The sequence below is a fragment of the Brachyhypopomus gauderio genome, chromosome 12 (assembly GCF_052324685.1).
Source record: "Brachyhypopomus gauderio isolate BG-103 chromosome 12, BGAUD_0.2, whole genome shotgun sequence".
NCBI lineage: Eukaryota > Metazoa > Chordata > Actinopteri > Gymnotiformes > Hypopomidae > Brachyhypopomus > Brachyhypopomus gauderio.
Window position 1 is genome coordinate 24,472,190 of NC_135222.1, and position 21,837 is coordinate 24,494,026.

Below are 21,837 nucleotides of genomic sequence, written 5' to 3' on the forward strand. Positions count from 1 at the left end.
GTATTTTGTATTTATTTGAGAGTATTTTTTTTTTATATTTCCATTATTCTTCTATTCTTCTATTTCTTATTTATTTACATTATTACATCCAGGGCGCACAGCAATGTAGGAATTTCATTGTACAGGGGAGTTTGCTCCTTACTGTGCATATGACAATAAAGCTTTGAATCCTTTGAATCCTTGAATCCTTCTTGACTTATCACTCATGAAGCACTGTTCACCCTTCAGACTTACTTATCTTTATCGAACAGTAAAACCAACCCATCACTTACGCTATTAAGCTATTAAATCTCACAGCACATGCAGTTCATATTTGTTGTTTTTTAAATGGATAACATGGTCCTACATCCATTTAGATGGATAACATAGAACTACAGCATAAAATACCAGCCCCACAATTCAGAAATCCAGACAGTCCTGGGTGTTTACAGTTTACACATACATATGATTGTTTACAGTTTACATATTGTTACCTGTTACCTGTTTCAAAATTATTTCAGGACTATGCTCGCTCTCTCTCTCTCTCTCTTGCTCTCTGTCAGCTCTGTTATGTATCATGGTAACAAGTTGGAAGTCAAACATTGTCTGGAAGTCAGACAATTACATGTAGCTACATCCAGCTAACTTTATTTATAAAAATGTCAGAGTGTTATGAAACAATCATGAAGCCACACCCAGAGATGATTCTCCTGTGTTGCAAATGAGGTAATACAAAACTCTTTAGGTGGGACTACTGCAAAATCTAAAGCCCCTATTGGCTGGAAACAAATGAAGGATGACAGACTGACAAAAAGACCAATCAGTGTGAAGAGGAGTACACCAGGCATGCCATTAGATGTTTTGTTCTCCTCCAGGGCTAATGACAGTGGAAAGTGATACACATGTGCTGAACTCTAGTCAAGTTCAAGTGGGCAGCACGGTGGCTTGGTGGTTAGCACGTTTGCCTCTCAGCACTGGGGTCTTGGGTTCAAGTCCCTATCTGAGTGGAGTTTCCATGTTCTCCCCGTGTCTGCGTGGGTTTCCTCCGGGCTCTCCGGTTTTCTCCCACAGTCCAAAGACATGGAGGTTAGGTAAATTGGCATTCCCTGATTCCCTGACAAATTCTCCCTGAGTGTGTGTCTATGTCTCTTCATGTCCATTAAAAGCAGTTGTCTGAGTGTCTGTGCATGAATGTGTGTGTGTTTGTATGCCCAGTGGTGGATGGTGCTCTGTCACTAGGGTCTATCCTCTCTCCCCTTCCTGCACCCCATTCAGTCCCCCAGGGGGCTGTGGATCCTGGTAGAGAGTACACTGTGCGCAATTGGCTGCCGCTTCTTGCCGGTGTGTGAACGCAAGTGTAAGAGTTGTACCTGCGTTAAAATTGTAAAGTGACCTTGAGTACATTGAAATATAAGTTGAACGTTCATTCATTCAAGTTCAGGACATATGAGACGGAGAACGGAGGAGTTAAAGAAGTGAAGGTCAAATTCTGAAGGTCTTCACAGCTGGTCAGAAACTAGACGGTCCTCACACTGGTAACGTACCAAGTGTAATTACAGTTTCTAGTCATTCCAGCCCTTGAGTAGTCTGCAAACCTGCAAACCATGACCAAAATAACAGACTATATAGAAGCAATGATGGTAACAGAAGCAACAGATTGTACCTGTCTGTCACAAAAGTTGCACCGGTTTTATACTGATTATATTGCACAAGTATATTGCTCCAATGTAGTACAGATTAAATATCAACTGTGAGTGAACATATTACACATGCCTGGAAATAACTAAGCTGTGTTTGAATTTAAAGCCATGATGGCTTTAGGGTAAAAGCTGTTTTTGAGGTGGGTTGTCCTGATTTTAAAAGCCCTGTATCTCCTGCCAGATGGCAGTAGTTGGAAGAGACAGTGTCCAGGGTGTGACGAGTCCTGTACAATGTCTATGGCTTTTTGGCTGCATTGAGAGGTGTAGATTTGGTCTAGAGTTGTGAGATTGCAGCCAATTGTATTCTCTGCTGACCTGATGACTTTGTGGAGCGCTTTCTTTTCTTGTGCTGTGCAGCTGCCATACCACACACACAGTCCATACGTACGTATGCTCTCTATAGAGCTGTGACAGAAGGCACAGAATACATTTTTGGGAAGGTGGTTCTTCCTAAGTATTCTCAGACAATACAATCTCTGCTGTGCCTTCTTTAGCAGCTCTCTGGTGTTCGCACTCCAGGTCAGATTATCTTCCATCTCGATGCCCAGTAACCTGAACACTGGTACCCTCTCCGCACTGGTCCCACCAATAATGAGTGGCTGGATGTCCACTTTTCCCTTCCTGAAGTCAATAATTATTTCTTTTGTTTTTTGAGGGTTGAGGAGCAGGTTATTAATTTTGCACCACTCTGTCAACTGCACCAAAGTCAAAGTCAAATTTATTTTAAGCAGCCTCAGTCCCCTCGGTGCAGGCGGTGGGCCTCAGGCAGGAGCCAGCACCAGCACGACCCTCCGTGGCAACGGCACATCCAACCCCGGCATCAGCACATCCACCGGCAAGCCAGACCATCCCCCAGGTGCCTGCAGGTGCCTGTATCCAATCGTCTTGGGTGGAGACATGCAAAAAGATAGACAATACAGACTAAGTGGACATCAATTTAAACCACCATTGATTTAAACATACATAGCTCACGTGCCAGTGATGAGCATGAGGCTCCGACATGTGGCTAATCTATAGCAGCATAACTAACGGGAGGGGTTCAGAGGTGACCACAGGCATGAGGGCTCACTGAGACATTGCTTTCCAGTCAAGTCATTGTCACAACTAGAGTTATGCCACGACACAGCTGGATGACAGCATCAACATCTCAGATCACCAGAAATCTCAACGTCTGGAGCCCCCCCGAGCCCCTAAACATTACAAGGGGAATATTAGCTGAAGGCTTGATTAAATAGGTGAGTCTTAAGTCTAGATTTAAAGATTGGAACTGTGTCAGAATCTCGGATTGGAGCTGGAAGGCTATTCCATAATTGAGGGGCTTTAAAAGAGAAAGCTCTGCCTCCGGCTGTAGTCTTACAAATTTTTGGAACTAGGAGAAATCCAGCATTTTGGGAGCGCAAAGGGCAAGATGGGTTGTAGTGAGCAATGAGTTCACTCAGATATTGTGGGGCAAGACCAATTAACGCCTTATAGGTTAACAGAAGAACTTTAAATTCAATTGGATATGTAATCGGGAGCCAGTGTACATTTACATTTATGGCATTTTGGCAGACGCCCTTATCCAGAGCGACTTACATTTTATCTTATTTTTTATACAAGTGAGCAATTGAGGGTTAAGGGCCTTCCTCAGGGGCACCTCAGTCATGACCTCAGGAATCGAACCCACGACCCTCCGGTCACAAGACCAGTTCCCTAACCGCCAGGCCATGACTGCGTGTGTACATTACATGAGTGTAATGCTGCGAGAGTGGGACTAATATGATCGAATTTCCTAGCCTTAGTTAGGACTCTAGCTGCGGCATTTTGTACAAGTTGTAGCTTCTTTATGGACTGTTTAGAGCAGGTATCACCAAATGGCGGACCGCGGTCCGGATCCGGACCCGAACGCCGTCCTGTCCGGACCAATCACATTCCTGATTAACTGGATACGGACCCAAATGGCAAAAATTTTTTTACGGGAGACTATATTTTAAACCGGAGAATTTATTTTCAGACGAGTGTTACGTTCACCACCCATTTGAGTGTTACGTTCGCCACCCACCCCCCGCTCAACCACTTTCGTTCGCCACCGCGGACCCGGACCTAAGGTCTGAGCTATCTGCCAAAAATGGACCGCGGAAAGATTTAATTGATTACCCCTGGTTTAGAGCATCCAATTAGAAGACTGTTACACTACCTTGTTCCTGTAGGCTTGCTCGCCCTCCCTGTCTGAGATGAGCCCGACCACTGTGGTATCATCTGCAAACTTGATGACCTTGTTGCTGTGGTGGGTGGCGACGCCGTCATATGTATAGAGGGTGTAGAGGAGTGGGCTAAACACACAGCCCTGCGGTGTCCCTGTGTTGAGAAAGAGAGCCGTGGAGATGTGAGGACCCAATCTGACCCTCTGTGAGTGGCCTGACAGGAAGTCCAATATCCAGTTGCATACCTGTGATGGGAGTCCTAGATCTGACAGCGTGGATACCAGTCTATGTGGGAGGATGGCGTAACTCCCTAGCTGCTCCATGTGGGTCAGCGCAGTGTGTAGTGTTGTTGCTACAGCGTCCTCTGTGGATCTCTTTGCTCTGTAGGCAAATTGAAGAGGGTTCAGGTTGGCTGGCAGACAGGCACTGACATGACTCCGCACCAGCTTCTCGAAGCACTTCATAATGACAGATGTTAGTGCAACAGGGCGGAAGTCATTCAGATTATCTGTTTTTGATTTATACATACAGCCAATGAGTTGAAGTGACGAGGGAAAGAAAGACCTTCCCCTGGAGCAGAAACAGCAGGTCTGAATACATCTAGCCTGGTAAAAATCAAAGTCTCCTAAATCTCTGAAGCTTTCATTTTCAGGAATAAACCATAACCAAAGTCCAAACCTCTTAACAACAGGGCTGAATCAGTAATGTGATCAGAGCTGAACATCTAGAAATGGGAAGAGATGAAACTAACCGAACCGTCCGTAGGTCAAATGACTGCAAAGTGCTCTTCATACAAGCTCAACTGTTCAGGCAGTGTGCAAAGACCACATCGCTGCCAGATCTTCGTCAAGACGCCTCCATACTCTTCAGGCCACCGACGAGACGCACGGAGATGTGCGCTTTGATTCATTCAGTGCAGCCACTCAGAACATCAGCCCAAAACCGTCTGCCTTTCTGAAACATGCGAGATGTGCATGTGTATGAACAAACAGTGTAACATTTCCCATGCTTTGATCGTGCTAACTTGAACGTGAAAGGGCACTGTCCAAGAGATCCTCCAGTGAACCCGTGTCTTCCACTGGCTCCGCCTTCCTGCTTTCAGTGTCCAATCGAGGCGGCACTGGATGGAGTGACTTCTTGAAGCAGTTCTTTGGCGAGAATGTTCGTCACTGCATGGCCTGCTCGTCTCCGATTGGCTAAGAGAGCAAGAGAAAAAGACGAGGCACATACAGAGGTGAGAGAGTAACCTGTACAGCACGGACAATAAATCCGATTTACTCCGATTTCAGTACCATTTACTGCAGGCTGCAATGTTTTGAAATATTTGTTTGGCATAAACATTTGGTTCCTGGTAGACATTTCAGGATAACCTAAATGGGCAAGACGAGGGACATTTTACTCCCTTTAGTGAGTTAGTGTAAGCACAGGCGTAATTTTACTCTCTTTAGTGAGTTAGTGTAAGCACAGGCGTAATGTTACTCTCTTTAGTGAGTTAGTGTAAGCACAGGCGTAATGTTACTCTCTTTAGTGAGTTAGTGTAAGCACAGGCGTAATTTTACTCTCTTTAGTGAGTTAGTGTAAGCACAGGCGTAATTTTACTCTCTAGAGATTTCATGGACTATGACTGCCTCCAGTGGTGAATGGTGAGAACTACATCAGAGCTCCAGACTCAAACAAGCACATTCCCAGAGGACTCCCCCTTCTCCAGCGTCATGCAGACGCAGCAGGGCTCGTGTGTCATACCGCCGTTGATGTTGAGGATCTGGCCCGCATTGGTTCCCTTCTGACGCTCCTCCTTCTCCTTCTCCGCCTTCTCCCGTGCCAGCTTCGCCTTGTGCATCCTCTCCTCCGACTCCTTACGCTTCTTATTCTCACTCACAGCTTGCTGTAACGGACCACACACATGCACAAATATGCAACCGTACCAAAAAACAAAGAACTTTTTCACGTTTCTTCACTGAAAATCTTCCTGTCTATGCACTAGCATGTGGTCATTTTGCTTGTGCTTTGGTGCGTTTGTGTGTATGGATGTTTTATACGCAAAAGAAGGGAGCAGATGTCTGCGTTTATTACTATAAACAGCCCAGACAGACAGAATGGCCTAACCACACGCTGGCGTTCTCTCTCTCCCACACACACACTGTGGTATTTCAGAACTGCAATCAAACTACACTTAGCTCAGGAATGTCAATATCTACATCTGCACAGGAAGCGTTACAGCTCAGAACTGTACAAACCTTGTGGAAGAACAAACAGAACCATAATTGTCATACTGGGGTCATAAGAGTTGGTCAACGGTGACCTACGACCTTACCTGGAACATGTTCCTGAAGATGTTGAGGTCACCGAACAGCTTCTCGGGGGTCATCTTCTTGCTATCAAAGACCAGGTACTTGGCCAGGTCTTCGTATTGCTTGTTCATATTTTTGTGCATGAGTTCCAGCTTCTCAAACTGTTCTTGTGCGCTCACCACAAAACTGTAGGCCAAGTTAAAGAACAAACAAGGGCCAAGCACCACCTACACGTCACTACACTGGACAGAGGTCAGTGACACTACACACTATACTGGACAACAGTCAACTTCTACAACATGCCTTTATAATAGCCATCAACCTGATCAAGCCATCTAGTCAATAAGAAAAAAAATTTTAATAGTAGGGATAAAAGGCAAACAATAATAATTATTACAGTAATAATAATAATAGTCAAAATAGGCAAAAAAAAGCTTTCCTTCATCCTTCATGTGCTTTGATTTAAATAAAAGTCATCCTGAAATGCTTCTTCTATCAAATGAAACTACAGACACTGAACAATCACAATCCGAACAATCAAGCCGTTTCAAAACATATACTAGAAGGTTCCTGTCATTCACACAGCAGACGTCCGCTCAGTCATGCTGGCAGTCAGGGAAAGGATATTGTCATCTTCTCCACAAACATGTCCTTGTCATTCTGGGGCGGAGGGAACGTCTCTATGTCTTTCTCCAGACTCTTGATCTGCTTCCCCATTTGGTCCAGATCTTTCTGCAGGGCCTCTGCAAACACTGCAAAAAAACAGAGATGCTGACTTATTCCATTTCTCTGAAAAGACAGAAGACTACACAGTTTCGGCAACATGTTTTTCTTTGTTATTTGCGGTGTCCTTGACATGGTTCTTTATGACAGATCTTTACATGTATGATTTATGTGCATGGTGCTACTTAGTGCTTTAATCATGTATAAGCATGAGTGCCAGAAGACTATGCACGAGGGAGGGTGTGTGTGTGTGTGTGTGTGTGTGTGTGTGTGTGTGTGTGTGTGTGTGTGTGTGTGTGTGGTGTGTGTGTGTGCGCACCTCGGCTGGCCTTCTGCAGGTGGATAAGCTCATCAGTGAAGTGCATGACTTCAGGGTGCTTCTCCTGACACAGGTCTGCCAGGAAGTGCAGGAGAGTCTGCTTCTGATCTGCTGACTTAGTATCCCGTAGCTGCAGTAAAGGGGGTGGGGGTGAGCAGGATGTGTTAATGCCTCTATAAAGAACCATTAAGCAATAGGTACATTCACTGTATGCTGCATCATGCATACACACACAAGGCAGTGTGTGTGTGTGTGTGTGTGTGTGTGTGTGTGTGTATATAAGAGCGAGACACCTTGCACAGGTAGCTGATGCTGAAACCGAATGCATTGGCGTTACGGGATCCTGCGTTCATATAGTTGCCCATCAGCAGGATGATCTCCAGGAGGTTGGCAAAGTTCTTGCTCTGCCTCAGCTCCTCGCACGCTGCCGTCACGGCAACGATACCTGGCTTCATGCTGTTCACCTGCTCGTCAAACTGCAGGCGGAACAGGATGGCGGTGAGACGGGGCTTCAGTCTCTTCACTGAACTGATCTGGAGGACGGAGGACCAGAGAGATCACACACACACACACACACACACACACACACACACACACACACACACACACACACACACACACACACACACACACACACACACACACACACAAGCTCATTCCTTCCAGCTTCACTTAGTGAAAACAGCACAAAGGTCTTCTGACACCTGTATTGCTCACTAGGGCCAGCGCCAACATTCTGTGACTTCATTAGATGGGCAATATTTGAAATTATTGTCTGAATGAAAATGCAAAACATACAATGAAGAGAATGTAACAGTGAAAAATGACAGGTATTTGGCACTGAACCAAAAATTAAAGACAGAGACGTGTGTGTGTGTGTGTGTGTGTGTGTGTGTGTGTGTGTGTGTGTGTGTGTGTGTGTGTGTGTGTGTGTGTGTGTACCCACCACTACTCCAAACTGTTCTGACTCTGCCAGGTCATCATACTCATCCTTCCGCTCTAATAATAGACTCAATTGTTCCTGATTAGGCAACAACTTCAGCAAACTCTGAAACACACACACATACACACACACACACACACACACATACACACACACACACACACATGATCAGATACAAATGATACAGTAGCCAAAAACCTAGGCGTCATACTCGACTCTGACCTATCATTTGATAAATACATAGATAATGCTACTAGGATAGCTTCTCTACATCTCCACAACATTGCCAAGTTAAGAAATGCATTATCACAGGATGATGCAGAAAAATTGGTGCACGCCTTTGTTAGCTCCAGATTAGACTACTGTAACTCACTACTGTCAGGATGTTCAGATAGGAATCTAAATAAACTTCAAATAGTTCAAAATGCCGCAGCCAGAGTTCTGACCAGAACTACAAAATTTCAGCATATTAGACCAGTCCTATCAGCCCTGCATTGGCTCCCAGTTAAATTCCGTATTGATTTAAAAATTCTATTATTAACATATAACGCACCAAAGTACCAAACAAACATGCACACCCACCTGCACCATGTTTTCAGTGAGCACCTTCTCGTTAACTTCTAGAATCACATTTTTGATCTCCTCATACGGCAGTCTGGTTGACCCCAGGAAAATAGCTGCTCCACACACACACACACACACACACACACACACACACACACACACACACACACACACACACACACACACACACAATCAGACAAACAAGTAGCAGTTTCTTGTAAAGCATCAGCTCGATTCATTACAGTGAAATTACAATAACAGCAGGTAAGTGTTGGCTCGTTAGTATGGCCCATCTCTATGGCCCACAACACTGTTCATCAGCAGTCTGCCTGCACACGGGCAGGAAGGTGACAGATCAAAGGTCATGAACCCATACTCACAGAGGTTCTGGGAAGTTTTGGAGTCGAGAACCTTCAACTCCTTCACCTTCTTCTTCTGAGCTGCCTTTCCGTCCACTTTCTCCTGGTCTTTTATGGCTACATATGATGGAAGGAAAGAGAACATGAGGGAGAGAGCCGTTTGTGAGAGATGCAGATATTTTCTACTTTACAATCTGATATTTAAAACTGTAGCTAAAAAAGACTGATGATGGACAGAGGGGGGATGTGAGGTGATCTACTGAGATGATGATCAGACAGAGGGGGGTGTGAGGTGATCTACTGAGGAGATGATCAGACAGAGGGGGGATGTGAGGTGATCTACTGAGGAGATCAGACAGAGGGGGATGTGAGGTGATATATTGAGAAGAGGCATACAAAACATGCCCACCAAGACAAACTAGTACATACGCACACACACACACACACACACACACACACACACACACACACACACACATACACACACAAAAGGTAATGACTCACTCTTGGTCTGGGAAGTGAAGGTGAGAGTGAGTTTGGAGAAGAGTTCTTTGCTCTCGAAGCGTTCCTCCTTCGCCTTGACCCAGATGCTGCTCTCAGACAGATCCTCAGGCCTGATCTACAGCCAACACCATCACAACACCATCACTCCAACCGCACACCCCCCAACGCCTGTCCATCACTACAGCCCACAAATGAGTACATGTCCCCTCATACAAACGATCAGGATAGCAGCACTGACTCCTGGAAGTGAGAGCAGGAGAGGAGCACCTGAAAACTGCAGGAGATTAGAGCCCAACACAGACACGACCTCACATACAGACTGCACACCAATGTCATGGTGAGAGGGGCTGAAGTGGGGTGTGGAGAGGGGGCTGAAACTTATTAAAGCCGATCATGGCTCCTCTGCACAAAGGACCAAAATGGGACAAAAGATCCAATACACTCTGGAAACAGCAGATGAGATAGCACTCCTCGCTCTAATCTCCCCACTCCACCTCTCTCTCTCCTCGCACTAATCTCCCCTCTCCGTGTGTCTCTCCTCGCTCTAATCTCCCCACTCCACCTCTCTCTCTCCTCGCACTAATCTCCCCTCTCCGTGTGTCTCTCCTCGCTCTAATCTCCCCACTCCACCTCTCTCTCTCCTCGCACTAATCTCCCCTCTCCGTGTGTCTCTCCTCGCTCTAATCTCCCCTCTCCGTGTGTCTCTCCTCGCTCTAATCTCCCCTCTCCGCCTCTCTCTCTCCTCGCTCTAATCTCCCCTCTCCGTGTGTCTCTCCTCGCTCTAATCTCCCCACTCCGCCTCTCTCTCTCCTTGCACTAATCTCCCCTCTCCGTGTGTCTCTCCTCGCTCTAATCTCCCCTCTCCGTGTGTCTCTCCTCGCTCTAATCTCCCCTCTCCGTGTGTCTCTCCTCGCACGAATCTCCCCACTCCGCCTCTCTCTCTCCTCGCTCTAATCTCCCCTCTCTGTGTCTCTCTCTCCACTTGCAGATTAATTTTCAGATAATTAGACAAGTGTTAAATGTTTGAAGCTTTAATCAGGTTGTTTCAAGGACTGATCCCCCACCTCCTTGGTTTGTCCAACCATGACATTTTCAAAAAAAGCCATTAATGGTTTGAATGAGACACATGGAGAGAGAGAGGGAGAGGAGGAGACAGACAGAGGAGGAGAGAGAGAGAGAGAGTGACAGACTGATGAACTCATCTGCTGCCATTAAAGAACAGCTTAAGGCTATAGGGGGAGGTAGAAGGTTTTGATGTTTTAACTCTTGCATCAAGAGAACGAGCGAGAGAACAAGAGAGAGAGGAGGAGGAAAAAGCTGTAGGACTAATAATCACACATGGTTCATACACATACATGTAATATGTCAGAGTGTCATACACACACCCCCACGTCCCTGGACATACACACAGTTACGGCTACACAATACGGCCGTACCCGTTATATGGATTCCGACTGACCTGTACTTCTGTAATACACATATAGACCCGCCCACATACCCACACACGCGCACACACACACACACACACACACACACACACACACGCACCTTGCTCCAGTTGACTCGCTTGAGCTGCACCTCAGGCTTGTACTCCTTCTTGGGCTGGAGGCCGAAGGGGAGCTGTGGAGGTGCGGGGGCCCAACCTCCAAACCCCCCGGGGGGAGGGGGAGGCATCCCAAGCATGCCGATTGGTGGAGGCGGAGGCATACCCGGACATGCTGGGGGCGGAGGTGGAGGTGGAGGCATGCCAGGACCACCGGGCAAAGGAGGTGGCGGCGGGGGCATCATAGCTCCCTGCCCGGGTAAAGGTGGAGGTGGTGGGGGTACTGACATCCCTGGTAAAGGTGGAGGTGGGCGAGGCATGCCTGGTAGAGGAGGGGGTGGAGGTATGGCTGCTTGGCCAGGTAACGGAGGTGGAGGTGGGGGCGTGGCTTGGCCAGGTAATGGCGGGGGAGGCGGGGCCATAGGCAAAGCTGTTTGGCCAGGTAAGAGTGGAGATGGAGGAGGCATGCCTGGTAGAGGAGGGGGTGGAGGTATGGGGGCTGTTGTGATTTTTGTCAGGAGTTCAGACTTGGCTTCCTCGAGATCCTTAGATAATTTCTCAATCTGAAATATATGTAGAGAGAAATAGCCAGAGAGACAGTTAGGGGGAGGGGGAGAGGGAGAATTATTACATCTCTGGTCATGAGGGAAACCAAGAAAGTCGTGGTGAACCCCTGCTGAAGACATGGCTGTGTTAGCACTCTACTCACCCCTTTCACAACATCAAATGTAGACGACAGCAAACCAGCAGCGTTACATTACTGTTACATTTTTTGTAACAGTCTTTTACATTATAGCTACATTATACTTACCTAAACAAATACCTAATCAGATAAACAGATGCCTAGAGAGAACCACAAACAACAGTGTTGTTTCTTAGAAGGAATAGTTTCAACTTCCAAATGTAGTTCAAGGACGCAGAACAAAAGAGATTCACATTACAAGCAATGCTCATTATACGGAAAACTGTTAATGTCGAACAGACAGAGGGGTGGAGAGAGAGGAGGTAGATATTACAGGTCCTGGCTGGAGTTGGAGAGACATGAATGGGGTTTAAATCCATGTCTCATTAGACGCATCATTGATTCATCCCCAAGTGGCCAGGGCTCATTAAAAAGGACCAGCCTGCTATTGACTCGTTGAGGAGAGAGAGCAAAAGGCAGAGGTAAAGCCAGAGTGTGTGGCAGAGCACCAGAGTGTGTGGCAGAGCACCAGAGTGTGTTGCAGAGCACCAGAGTGTGTGGCAGAGCACCAGAGTGTGTGGCAGAGCACCAGAGTGCGCGAGAGAAGGAGCAAGATTGAGGAAGAAGAGCGCAGGAGCTCTTGGCTGGCTTCTCCAGCACATGCCACTGTTTGAAGTGCGTCAGTGGGAGGAAGCAGTTCACAGGCACCAGGGTGAAGAGGACAGGACTGAGAACACCTCTCACTCCTGCACGGGTCCAGATGCTGACAGGCCTCTCTGAAGGCTGCTGGTGTGTGTTCCACATTAAAAGCAGGTTGAGAGGAGGCGCTTGTGTTAAACTCAGTAGTTCTTCTCTCTGCCTGCAACTCGTTCCCACACATCCACACCCCCTACCTCTGTACTCCACACACACACACACACACACACACACACACACACACACACACACACCTCCACACCCCCTACCTCTGTACTCCACACACACACACACACACACACACACCTCCACACCCCCTACCTCTGTACTCCACACCCACACACACACACATACACACCCACACCCACACCCCCTACCTCTGTACTCCACACACACACACACACACACCCACACCTCCACACCCCCTACCTCTGTACTCCACACACAGAGGTGTGTGTGTGTGTGGTGCCGGGGGTGTATGTGAGCTTAGAGCTGGTATGCTGAGAAAGTTTGATTATATGTAAAATATTCAGCAGTGTTGAAATGTGATGGGTGAGCATGTGACCTTGGAAATGTGAGATGTCTATGTGCATGTGCAAGCCATGTGTGTGTGTGTGTGTGTGTGTGTGTGTGTGTGTGTGTGTGTGTGTGTGTGTGTGCGTGTGTGTGTGTGTGTGTGTGTGTGTTTACCTTCTTCTCTAGCTCTATGACCTTGGCCTCACTGATCTCCACTTTAGTTTTATCCACCATATTATCTAGAGGAGAAGGGGAAACAAAGTTAGTGAGAGAAGATGTGTGTGTGTGTGTGTGTGTGTGTGTGTGTGTGTGTGTGTGTGTGTGTGAAAGACACAGAGAGAGAGAGAGAGAGAGAGAGAGAGAGAGAGAGAGAGAGAGAGAGAGAGAGAGAGGGAGAGAGAGAGAGAGAAAGATCTGAGATCTAAATCTGTGATAAACCGCATTCAAAGATTTTTAAAATATATATAATACAGAAATCTAAAAAAAGGCAGAGAAAGTGCTAGATTTTCAGCTTGACCCAGGGGGGAAGGGGAGGGAGGCTCTGGAGGTGAAGAGCCAATAGGAGCAGCTTAAGGAGAGAATATGTTAATGAGTGAGCACAGGTGGCACTGCGAGCCCGAGGCAGAGAGAACGCATGAGGAAGGCCTGTTCTTCATCCTCCTGGGCACACACACATCGTGGAGAAGGGACACCAGAAATGAGAGCAAAGGAAGACAAACAGAGAGACAGACAAGCAGCTACAGACTGTTTAAAGAGGGAAAAAAGGAAAGAACCCAGAAAATACAAAAAAAACCCCAAAAAACTAAATGGGACAGAAACCCAATGAGAGCAGAGAGAGGGGGGAAGCCCAAGAGTGTGTGGAGTTCAAAAGAGATCTTTAAATAACAGCAGCAGGGCAGAACAAGGCACGACCTTCCTCTCATCAGCAGTGGACAAAACACACATTTAACATGTCCCTGCAGCATAAAACACCACAGAGTTGCGCACACACACACACACACCACACACATTCTCCACCCAAAGAGGAGTGTGCACTCACAGCTTTTCCTTTACACAGCGCTCTGAGACCGGCCATTTACTGAGCCAGCAGGCACTGAGTACAGCTGTACATGGACAAGTACAATGAGCAGCTGAGTACAATGAGCAGCTGAGTACATGAGACAAACCTGAACGCTCGGCAGCCAAACACAGAGCTGGTCACCTGAGCGGAGAGTAGGAGAAGTGGCTGGCACCAACAGTCCAACCAACACACTCCACTAACATTGAGGGAAACGCGTTCAGTGTCAAAATGCAGTGGTGAAGTCTTGACACAATCTTTGTGTAAGAAACTGCATCTAAAATGGAGGTGTTGAGGTACTAGATAGCTGCTCACCCCCTTTGAACCCATGTCTCTGGACTCTATACTGCCACACTGTGGACAGAACGGGATTTGCAGCACTGCGAGAATGCAGCCCGTGTGTACGTGTGTGTAGGAAGAAATTGTGATGTAGAAAAGTGCTGCTGTTGGGTGTGTGTGTGTGTTACCAATAAGTCCTTCGATGTCCATCTGGATGTTTCTGCATTTGAAGTCAGGATCACAGCCATTTCTGCGGAGGACTATCTGAGCTACACACTCATCAATAACCTTATAGTACTGTGGCCTGAGAGAGAGAGAGAGAGAGAGAGAGAGAGAGAGAGAGAGAGAGAGAGGTGTGTGTGTGTGTGTGAGAGAGAGAGAGAGAGAGAGAGATAGAGAGAGAGAGAGAGACAGACAGACAAGAAGATAATCATTAATATTGGAGGTATGGTTTTAGGCTGACATCCTAAAACCATTTACAATCTCCCTCTCTGCCCCCCAACTCTCTCTCACACATACACACTTCCTCCTGTTCGCTTCCTCAGTGAAATCACACACAGAGGGAAAGTGTGTGTGTGTGTGTGTGTGTGAGAGAGAGAGAGATAGAGAGAGAGAGAGACAGACAGACAAGAAGATAATCATTAATATTGGAGGTATGGTTTTAGGCTGACATCCTAAAACCATTTACAATCTCCCTCTCTGCCCCCCAACTCTCTCTCACACATACACACTTCCTCCTGTTCGCTTCCTCAGTGAAATCACACAGAGGGAAAGTGTGTGTGATCCCAACCTAATGTGTGAGGGGGCTGGTTTGTGAATGTTTAGAATACATTTACATTTATGGCATTTGGCAGACGCCCTTATCCAGAGCGACTTACATTTTTATCTCATTTTTATACAAGTGAGCAATGGAGGGTTAAGGGCTTTGCTCAGGGGCACCTCAGTCATGGCATCAGGCCTGGGGATCAAACCCACGACCCTCCGGTCACAAGACCAGTTCCCTAACCACCACGCCATGACTGCCCCCATAAGAATAAAAATGTCCTATATAGGAAAAACCCTCAGAAAAAGATCAGCAAGCTACTTTATCAGGACCAGCAGAACCGTCCTGCTAAGGTCAAGTGTTCAAAACAAAACATGCGGTTCACGTGTTCATGGTTCATTTTGGTTCCTGAGCTTATCGTTAGGTTTAAGAAACTCAAATCGTATACAAATAATTCACATATACACACATTACACAACTAACCTATACAAAACACATCCAAACTAACACAAGCCCATCCCTGTGTTTCTGTGAAGACCATGAGTGAGTGAACATTTCAAGACGGCCAGTGATGCTTCTGTCCATCAATCTCTGCACTTCTCTCCCTCCATGTTGTGATCTTCTTTCCACTCATCATCTCTCCCTTCCCCCCTGCCTCCCTCTCTCCCCCCTTTCTTCTCCACCTCACTCTCTCTCCCCGTCAGTCAGCAGCACTAGTGCTCATTGGTCTCCCGTGACCCCGCCCCCCTGCTTCACTCTGCCTTGGGCAGTATCACTTCCTCTTCCTCATTCATCACCACTTCTTCCATTTCTCCCTCATCCTTCCACCTGGCACTTCCATGTGGTCCCTCATCAGTCTCCACATACACCCCATCATTCTCTTTTCCATCCCAACACACTAAACAGGTCTCAAGGAAGGTCGCTGTGAGGGGTCAGAGGTCATACCTAATCATGCAGTCGTTGCGCACCAGCAGCAGGTGCTGCATGAGGGACAGGAAGTGACCTTCTGCTTTAGAATCCTTCACTGTGTTCAGAAGCATCTGGAACACCTCCGATATGTCAGTAAACACCACGCTGTTAAGGATCTTCACACCGATTCATGCACACATGCAACAGCACCATGTCAGAGATGGCCATGAAATGTTTGGACGTATTTTACATGACAATGTCCTGTTATGTGACCTATTAGTGTATATTATAAGCGTCTATTATAAGCCATTTATATGTTAAGACAAAGATGATTAATTCAGTAGGTGTCTTTGCACCTCCTGGTGGCTGAAGAGCAGAACTACGCTACTGCCTAAACCAATAACAATTCAAGCTTCACCTGAAAACTTTTTTACTACATAGCAAACTAAGATAGTAGGGTAATAGAAGCTCTGTTGGTGCCCCAGTGGAGGGGGAAGTCACGGGTGAAAGGATATTCCATCTCAACGCGCATGTCATAGAGACGGGAGCGAAGGACTTCAGAGTCTTTGTTGGCCTGCTCATCGAAGACCTGCAGCTGCACGCGTAGCTCCTCGTTCTCAATGACCCTCACCTCCTACTCAGGACACACACACACACACACACACACACACACACATATTATTTTCTTCTCATGTTTTCTTTAAGTGAGAAAAAAATTAATAAATGCCAAAGAAAAACTTGTGAGCAATTATCATAAAGGCTGGCTAGCTGGAACTTTTGACAGACAACTTGATGCACTGTGTGTATAAGCCCTTGTAAATGACCCTAACCCTTAGCTAATGGCCTTCACACTAGCACTCATTTTCTCAATCTGTCATTTATGTAGCATATCCACAAGGCCCTTGCATCTGCGTAGGCATCTGTAAGATCTTATAATGAATGGCTTTGTCTCAAGACTTGTATGTGCTTGTGTTGGTCAACTCACAGCCAGTAGGTCCCTCAGTCCCAGTCTCATGAGCTCTGAGCGTATGTGGATCCTGAAGTCCAACTCCTCTCCTCTGCTGATCAGGGCGTTGATCAGCTGCATGCAGCCCCCCTGGGAGACGCACGCACACACGAAAAGGAAATTGTAAGTCAATTCTCACATAATGGAAAAAACAAATTCAGCGCTCTATAGCAAACCCTCAACACAGAGGAAAGAGAAAAGACATCTCCAGTTGCTAGGGTGACTGTCTATGGAAGATATGTAAGCCATGCAAACAAACATGCAGGTGTGTGTGTGTGTGTGTGTGTGTGTGTTTGTGTTTGTGTGTGTATGTATGTGTGTGTGTGTGTGTGTGTGTGTGTGTGTCTGTGTGTTACTTTGAGAGGGATGTTGGTCTTCTGCATGCCCGACAGCAGGGGCTGGAATCTCTCCATCTCCCTCTCCACACCAAGCTCAGTTATGGACTCCAGCACACGCTCATGACTGAAATACAAGGCACATACAAAGTTGAACGAACTCACATGCATGCAGATGCCTGCCTTCACACACACACAGCTAACACACAACACGGAAAGAAAAAGGTATACTGGGAGACACTATAAAAGTTAGCAATGTTAACCATATCTCTCTCTCTCTCTCACACACACACACACACACACACACACACACACACACACACACTCACAAGTTGTCGGTGTGCTCCAGGATACAGATGGCCGACAGCAGTCTGACAGCGTCCACCATCATGTCTGGGATGAGAGGGTTGGCAGCTCGGACCAGGAGGGCGATCCCATCGGCTGAGGCCAGCATGGCTTTCAGACCGAACTGAAACACAGCAGCACAGACTGAACACTAATACAGGCCCCTACCGTACGAGACTGAACACTAATACAGGCCCCTACCATACGAGACTGACCACTAATACAGGCCCCTACCGTACGAGACTGAACACCAATACAGGCCCCTACCGTACAAGACTGAACACTAATACAGGCCCCTACCGTACGAGACTGAACACTAATACAGGTCCCTACCGTACGAGACTGACCACTAATACAGGCCCCTACCGTACGAGACTGAACACCAATACAGGCCCCTACCGTACGAGACTGAACACTAAAACTGATGACCCACTGTACGAGACTGAACACTAATACTGTCTGGCCCCCTACCATATGAGACTGAACACTAATACTGTCTGGCCCCCTACCATACGAGACTGAACACTAATACTGTCTGGCCTCCTACTGTACGAGACTGAACACTAATACTGTCTGGCCCCCTACCGTACGAGACTGAACACTAATACGGGCCCCTACCGTACGAGACTGAACACTAATACGGGCCCCTACCGTACGAGACTGAACACTAATACGGGCCCCTACTGTACGAGACTGAACACTAATACTGCCTGGCCCCCTACCATACGAGACTGAACACTAATACTGCCTGGCCCCCTACCATACGAGACTGAACACTAATACGGGCCCCTACCGTACGAGACTAAACACTAATACGGGCCCCTACCATTCGAGACTGAACACTAATACTGCCTGGCCCCCTACCATACGAGACTGAACACTAATACGGGCCCCTACCGTACGAGACTGAACACTAATACGGGCCCCTACCATACGAGACTGAACACCAATACAGGCCCCTACCGTACGAAACTGAACACTAATACGGGCCCCTACCGTACAAGACTGAACATTAATACTGCCTGGCCCCCTACCGTACGAGACTGAACACTAGCGGCGGGTTGTGATCTGTGATCGGTGGGGTTGGAGCCCCAGACTCCCTCACCTCGTTGTTCATGAAGGCTTTTAGGCAGCGGATGATCTCATGCTGACACTTCACGCCCACGCTGCTGCTGCTGGCACACACAGATGGAGACAGAGTCAGTGAGCCATCCAGAAACAGCACATACTACCCATCATCATGAACCGCTAATTACCAACAGTGTGTGTGCATGTACACTTGGGCCTTACGTATATTCCTCTTTCTCTTCTTGAAGTATCCTCAGGAAGCTGAGCAGCAGCTCCAACCCCTCTTCTCCAAACGTCTGCACCCAGCTAGAAGACAGCAGTGCCACAGTTAACACGGACCGCGTGCGGGGCACCAGGAGACGGGCCACGCGTGTGTGAGGGTGCGACATACTCCGTGTGTATGGATTTTACCTGACGGGGTTGTTGTTAAGGGAGACACGCAGAGATTCGAGGCAGGACAGCAGCTGTGTGTCTCGGGGTTCAGTCTTCAGCTCCTGGATGTACATCATAGCAGACCTGGAGCTCTCCTTCTGACTCCTTCCCTGTGTGCATGCACACACACACACACACACACACACACACACACACACACACACACACACACACACAGGTCATCATATATGCCTATTTCAGCCTGTTATCCATCTATATCTGAGCATTCTGCATGTTATTTATGCAATATTATACAAAAATAAAATAAAAGATAGAGTTGGATTCCTGTGGCCAATGCTGGAGTTGACAAGATTACCAGTTAACTGTTGGCCAACTGAGCTGAGACGTTAGTAAACTAGCTGGCCACAACAGTCTGAGAATATAGAGCAATGGGAGTGTTAACACATCGAAAATGTTATGATGACTACCTGCATGAGAAATTATTATGAAAATGATTATAAAAATTATCACCTTAGAATCTGGCTAAAATTAGATAACTTGGTAGAAATTTAAGGTATCTAAAAATCAACAGTCTTCATATTAGGGTTTACATGTTAATGACCCAAAATGCTGCCTATGCAGACACGAAGCCATATACAATGTTAGATCCTTTAGAGACGATTGACTACCCCAGTGCTTTTCAGATGACCTTGTCAGGTATTCTAGCAAGCACATCCAGCTTGTAAGCTGGTACAGGTTTCATGAGATTATAGCACTTCAGTTTTTGTAACCCAGCCCAGAACAAACCCTTCAGTCACCCAGGCTCAATCTGGAACTACACCCTATGTCAGTCACCGCGTACACACAATTCACCTGCACGTTCACCACAAGGGGGCAGCAGGTTCTACATCAGATCAACATCTGCTAGAGTTCACATGGAATAAAGGTGGAGGTGTGTGTGCACGCTCCTTACAGCATTGGAGGTACGGAGGTACTGAGAGACCATCTCTCTCTTGATTGAGATGTCCTTCTCTCTCAGAGGCTGCTGCTTCTCCGCATTCAGATTCAGATCAACCTGGAGAGACAGGGAGAAGATAAACGAGAGAGAACCAACGGAAAGAGCCAGAAAGTGTGTGTATGTGTGTGTGTGTAAGAGAGAGAGAGAGAGAAGAGTTTTTTTTATTTTTTTGCTTTTCCCTTGGGTCACCCCCTGGGTTTCTTTGATTTTTCCACTTGTCAGTTAGCTGTTTTACCTCCCTATTGTTATTGTCACACACACACACACACACACACACACACACACACACACACACACACACACACACACACGCACACACATACTCACACACACACACACACACACACACACACACGCCCTTCCCTCACCAGCATCGGCTCGAAGAGCTCCAGGATGTACCCATCGGGGTGGTCCATTAAGGTGGGCATGCCGGAGATCTTGTACTGGGCAGCAGATGAGTGTCTGTGGCTCGGGACACTGGGCTTCTCCTTCACCTTCTTTTTCCTCATGCTGGTGAAACGCTCCAACTGCCATGGGGTTAAAGGCCAAGAGGTCAGTGCCAGATTTCAGACTGAGCAGCACTTCTGCTGAGCCTGCTTCGTGTGGTTGGTGGTGGAGCAACTGCACCTTCCAACACAGTTCCTCCACTCACATGCCTGTGCCTCACTGTCGGGGCATATTAACTTAATAGGCCTATCTATCTACATATTTTTCACAAGAACTTGTGGCTAGCTCTGACAGTGTTCAACGCAAGCTGTCCCAGCAGGCATTTCAACGTTGAATCGACGTTGAATCGACGTCGAATTTGATGGTTGAATCAACGTTGGATTATGTGTCGATTTTGAAAGGTGATTCAACGTTGATAAGCCAACGTCGTTTCAACGTCATACATTCAACCTTGAATAAACCATAAAATTCACGTTCATGATGTTCAAAATTGCATGGGAGAGAGGAAAAAACAACTGTAGGCCTATGCCACAATGAAAAAAGAACAATTTTATTTATTTTTTTATTCTCTCTGTAAAATTAATCTCGGAGAACCACCACACAACCTCAGTCACGGCGTCTGGGAATCGAACCCACGACCCTCCGGTCTCAAGACCAGTTCTCTAACCACCAGGCCACGACTGCCCTGCCCTAAACCTGTTGATTTGTCATTGCGAAGTTTTGTTTCTGCCTCAAAACATTTCAAACTGTTTCATTGCTTGATGTTGTCTTCCTGGTTAATACCTGCCTGTTTTTGACGACGTTTTTGGACGAATTAATAAATAAATAAAAATTATATTATTATTATTATTATTATTACTACTACTACTACTACTAAGAATAATTAATACCTCTTTCATAACCCTCAGCCAATGCCAAAGAGATGTTTGTACTTTTTTTATTGTATGTGTTTTTTTAACTTGAAATGGTAATACAAAGGCAGGTTGAAGATATTACGTTGATTCACCGTTAATAGTTCAACGTTTGCGCAACCATTTAATATTCAACGTTGATTCACCGTTAATAGTTCAACGTTTGCGCAACCATTTAACATTAAACGTTGATTCAACGTTGTTTCAACGTTGAAACAACAACGGACAGTATTTCAACTATATTTCAACCACATTTCAACGTTGAAGGTCGGTCGTGTGCCAGCTGGGGTAGCGAACGGCAGTAACTTTATTTTACTGCAAAATA

General features: G+C 46.7%; 1 protein-coding gene across 3 annotated transcripts; it reads right to left on the reverse strand.

The window, feature by feature from the left end:
• Positions 1 to 297: 297 nt before the first annotated feature.
• On the reverse strand, positions 298 to 20,785 carry LOC143528336 (protein diaphanous homolog 1-like). 3 transcript variants are annotated; one of them, XM_077024030.1, is made up of 27 exons: positions 20,523 to 20,785; positions 20,110 to 20,211; positions 19,176 to 19,306; positions 18,987 to 19,070; positions 18,802 to 18,871; positions 17,681 to 17,820; positions 17,373 to 17,478; positions 16,996 to 17,106; positions 16,526 to 16,644; positions 16,047 to 16,163; positions 14,527 to 14,642; positions 13,177 to 13,241; positions 11,114 to 11,671; positions 9,566 to 9,680; positions 9,083 to 9,178; positions 8,721 to 8,815; positions 8,142 to 8,243; positions 7,489 to 7,728; positions 7,196 to 7,325; positions 6,780 to 6,905; positions 6,177 to 6,340; positions 5,606 to 5,747; positions 4,614 to 5,058; positions 4,392 to 4,467; positions 4,108 to 4,243; positions 3,856 to 4,016; positions 298 to 2,563 (listed from the first exon to the last, which is right to left on the reverse strand). In XM_077024030.1, exons 1-23 carry the CDS (start codon positions 20,661 to 20,663, stop codon positions 4,961 to 4,963), a joined length of 3,168 nt encoding a protein of 1,055 aa, XP_076880145.1. In that variant the 5' UTR covers positions 20,664 to 20,785; the 3' UTR covers positions 298 to 2,563; positions 3,856 to 4,016; positions 4,108 to 4,243; positions 4,392 to 4,467; positions 4,614 to 4,960. The 3 variants fall into 3 exon arrangements, with proteins under 3 accessions (XP_076880145.1, XP_076880146.1, XP_076880147.1); XM_077024032.1 differs by having other exon boundaries at positions 299 to 2,563; positions 18,802 to 18,868; positions 20,523 to 20,782; XM_077024031.1 differs by lacking the exon at positions 4,392 to 4,467.
• Positions 20,786 to 21,837: the final 1,052 nt, after the last annotated feature.

What these genes read in the sequence shown, in the direction of transcription:
- LOC143528336 (XM_077024031.1), bottom strand. Translation starts at nt 20,663, where the DNA reads ATGAGGAAAAAGAAGGTGAAGGAGAAGCCCAGTGTCCCGAGCCACAGA. An exon ending in GGACATCGAAGGACTTATTG is followed by an intron (nt 13,242 to 14,526) that starts GTAACACACACA and finishes CTTCTCCTCTAG; the next exon opens with ATAATATGGTGGATAAAACT. An exon ending in GTTTGTGGAGAAGATGACAA is followed by an intron (nt 6,341 to 6,779) that starts TATCCTTTCCCT and finishes ACTTGGCCTACA; the next exon opens with GTTTTGTGGTGAGCGCACAA.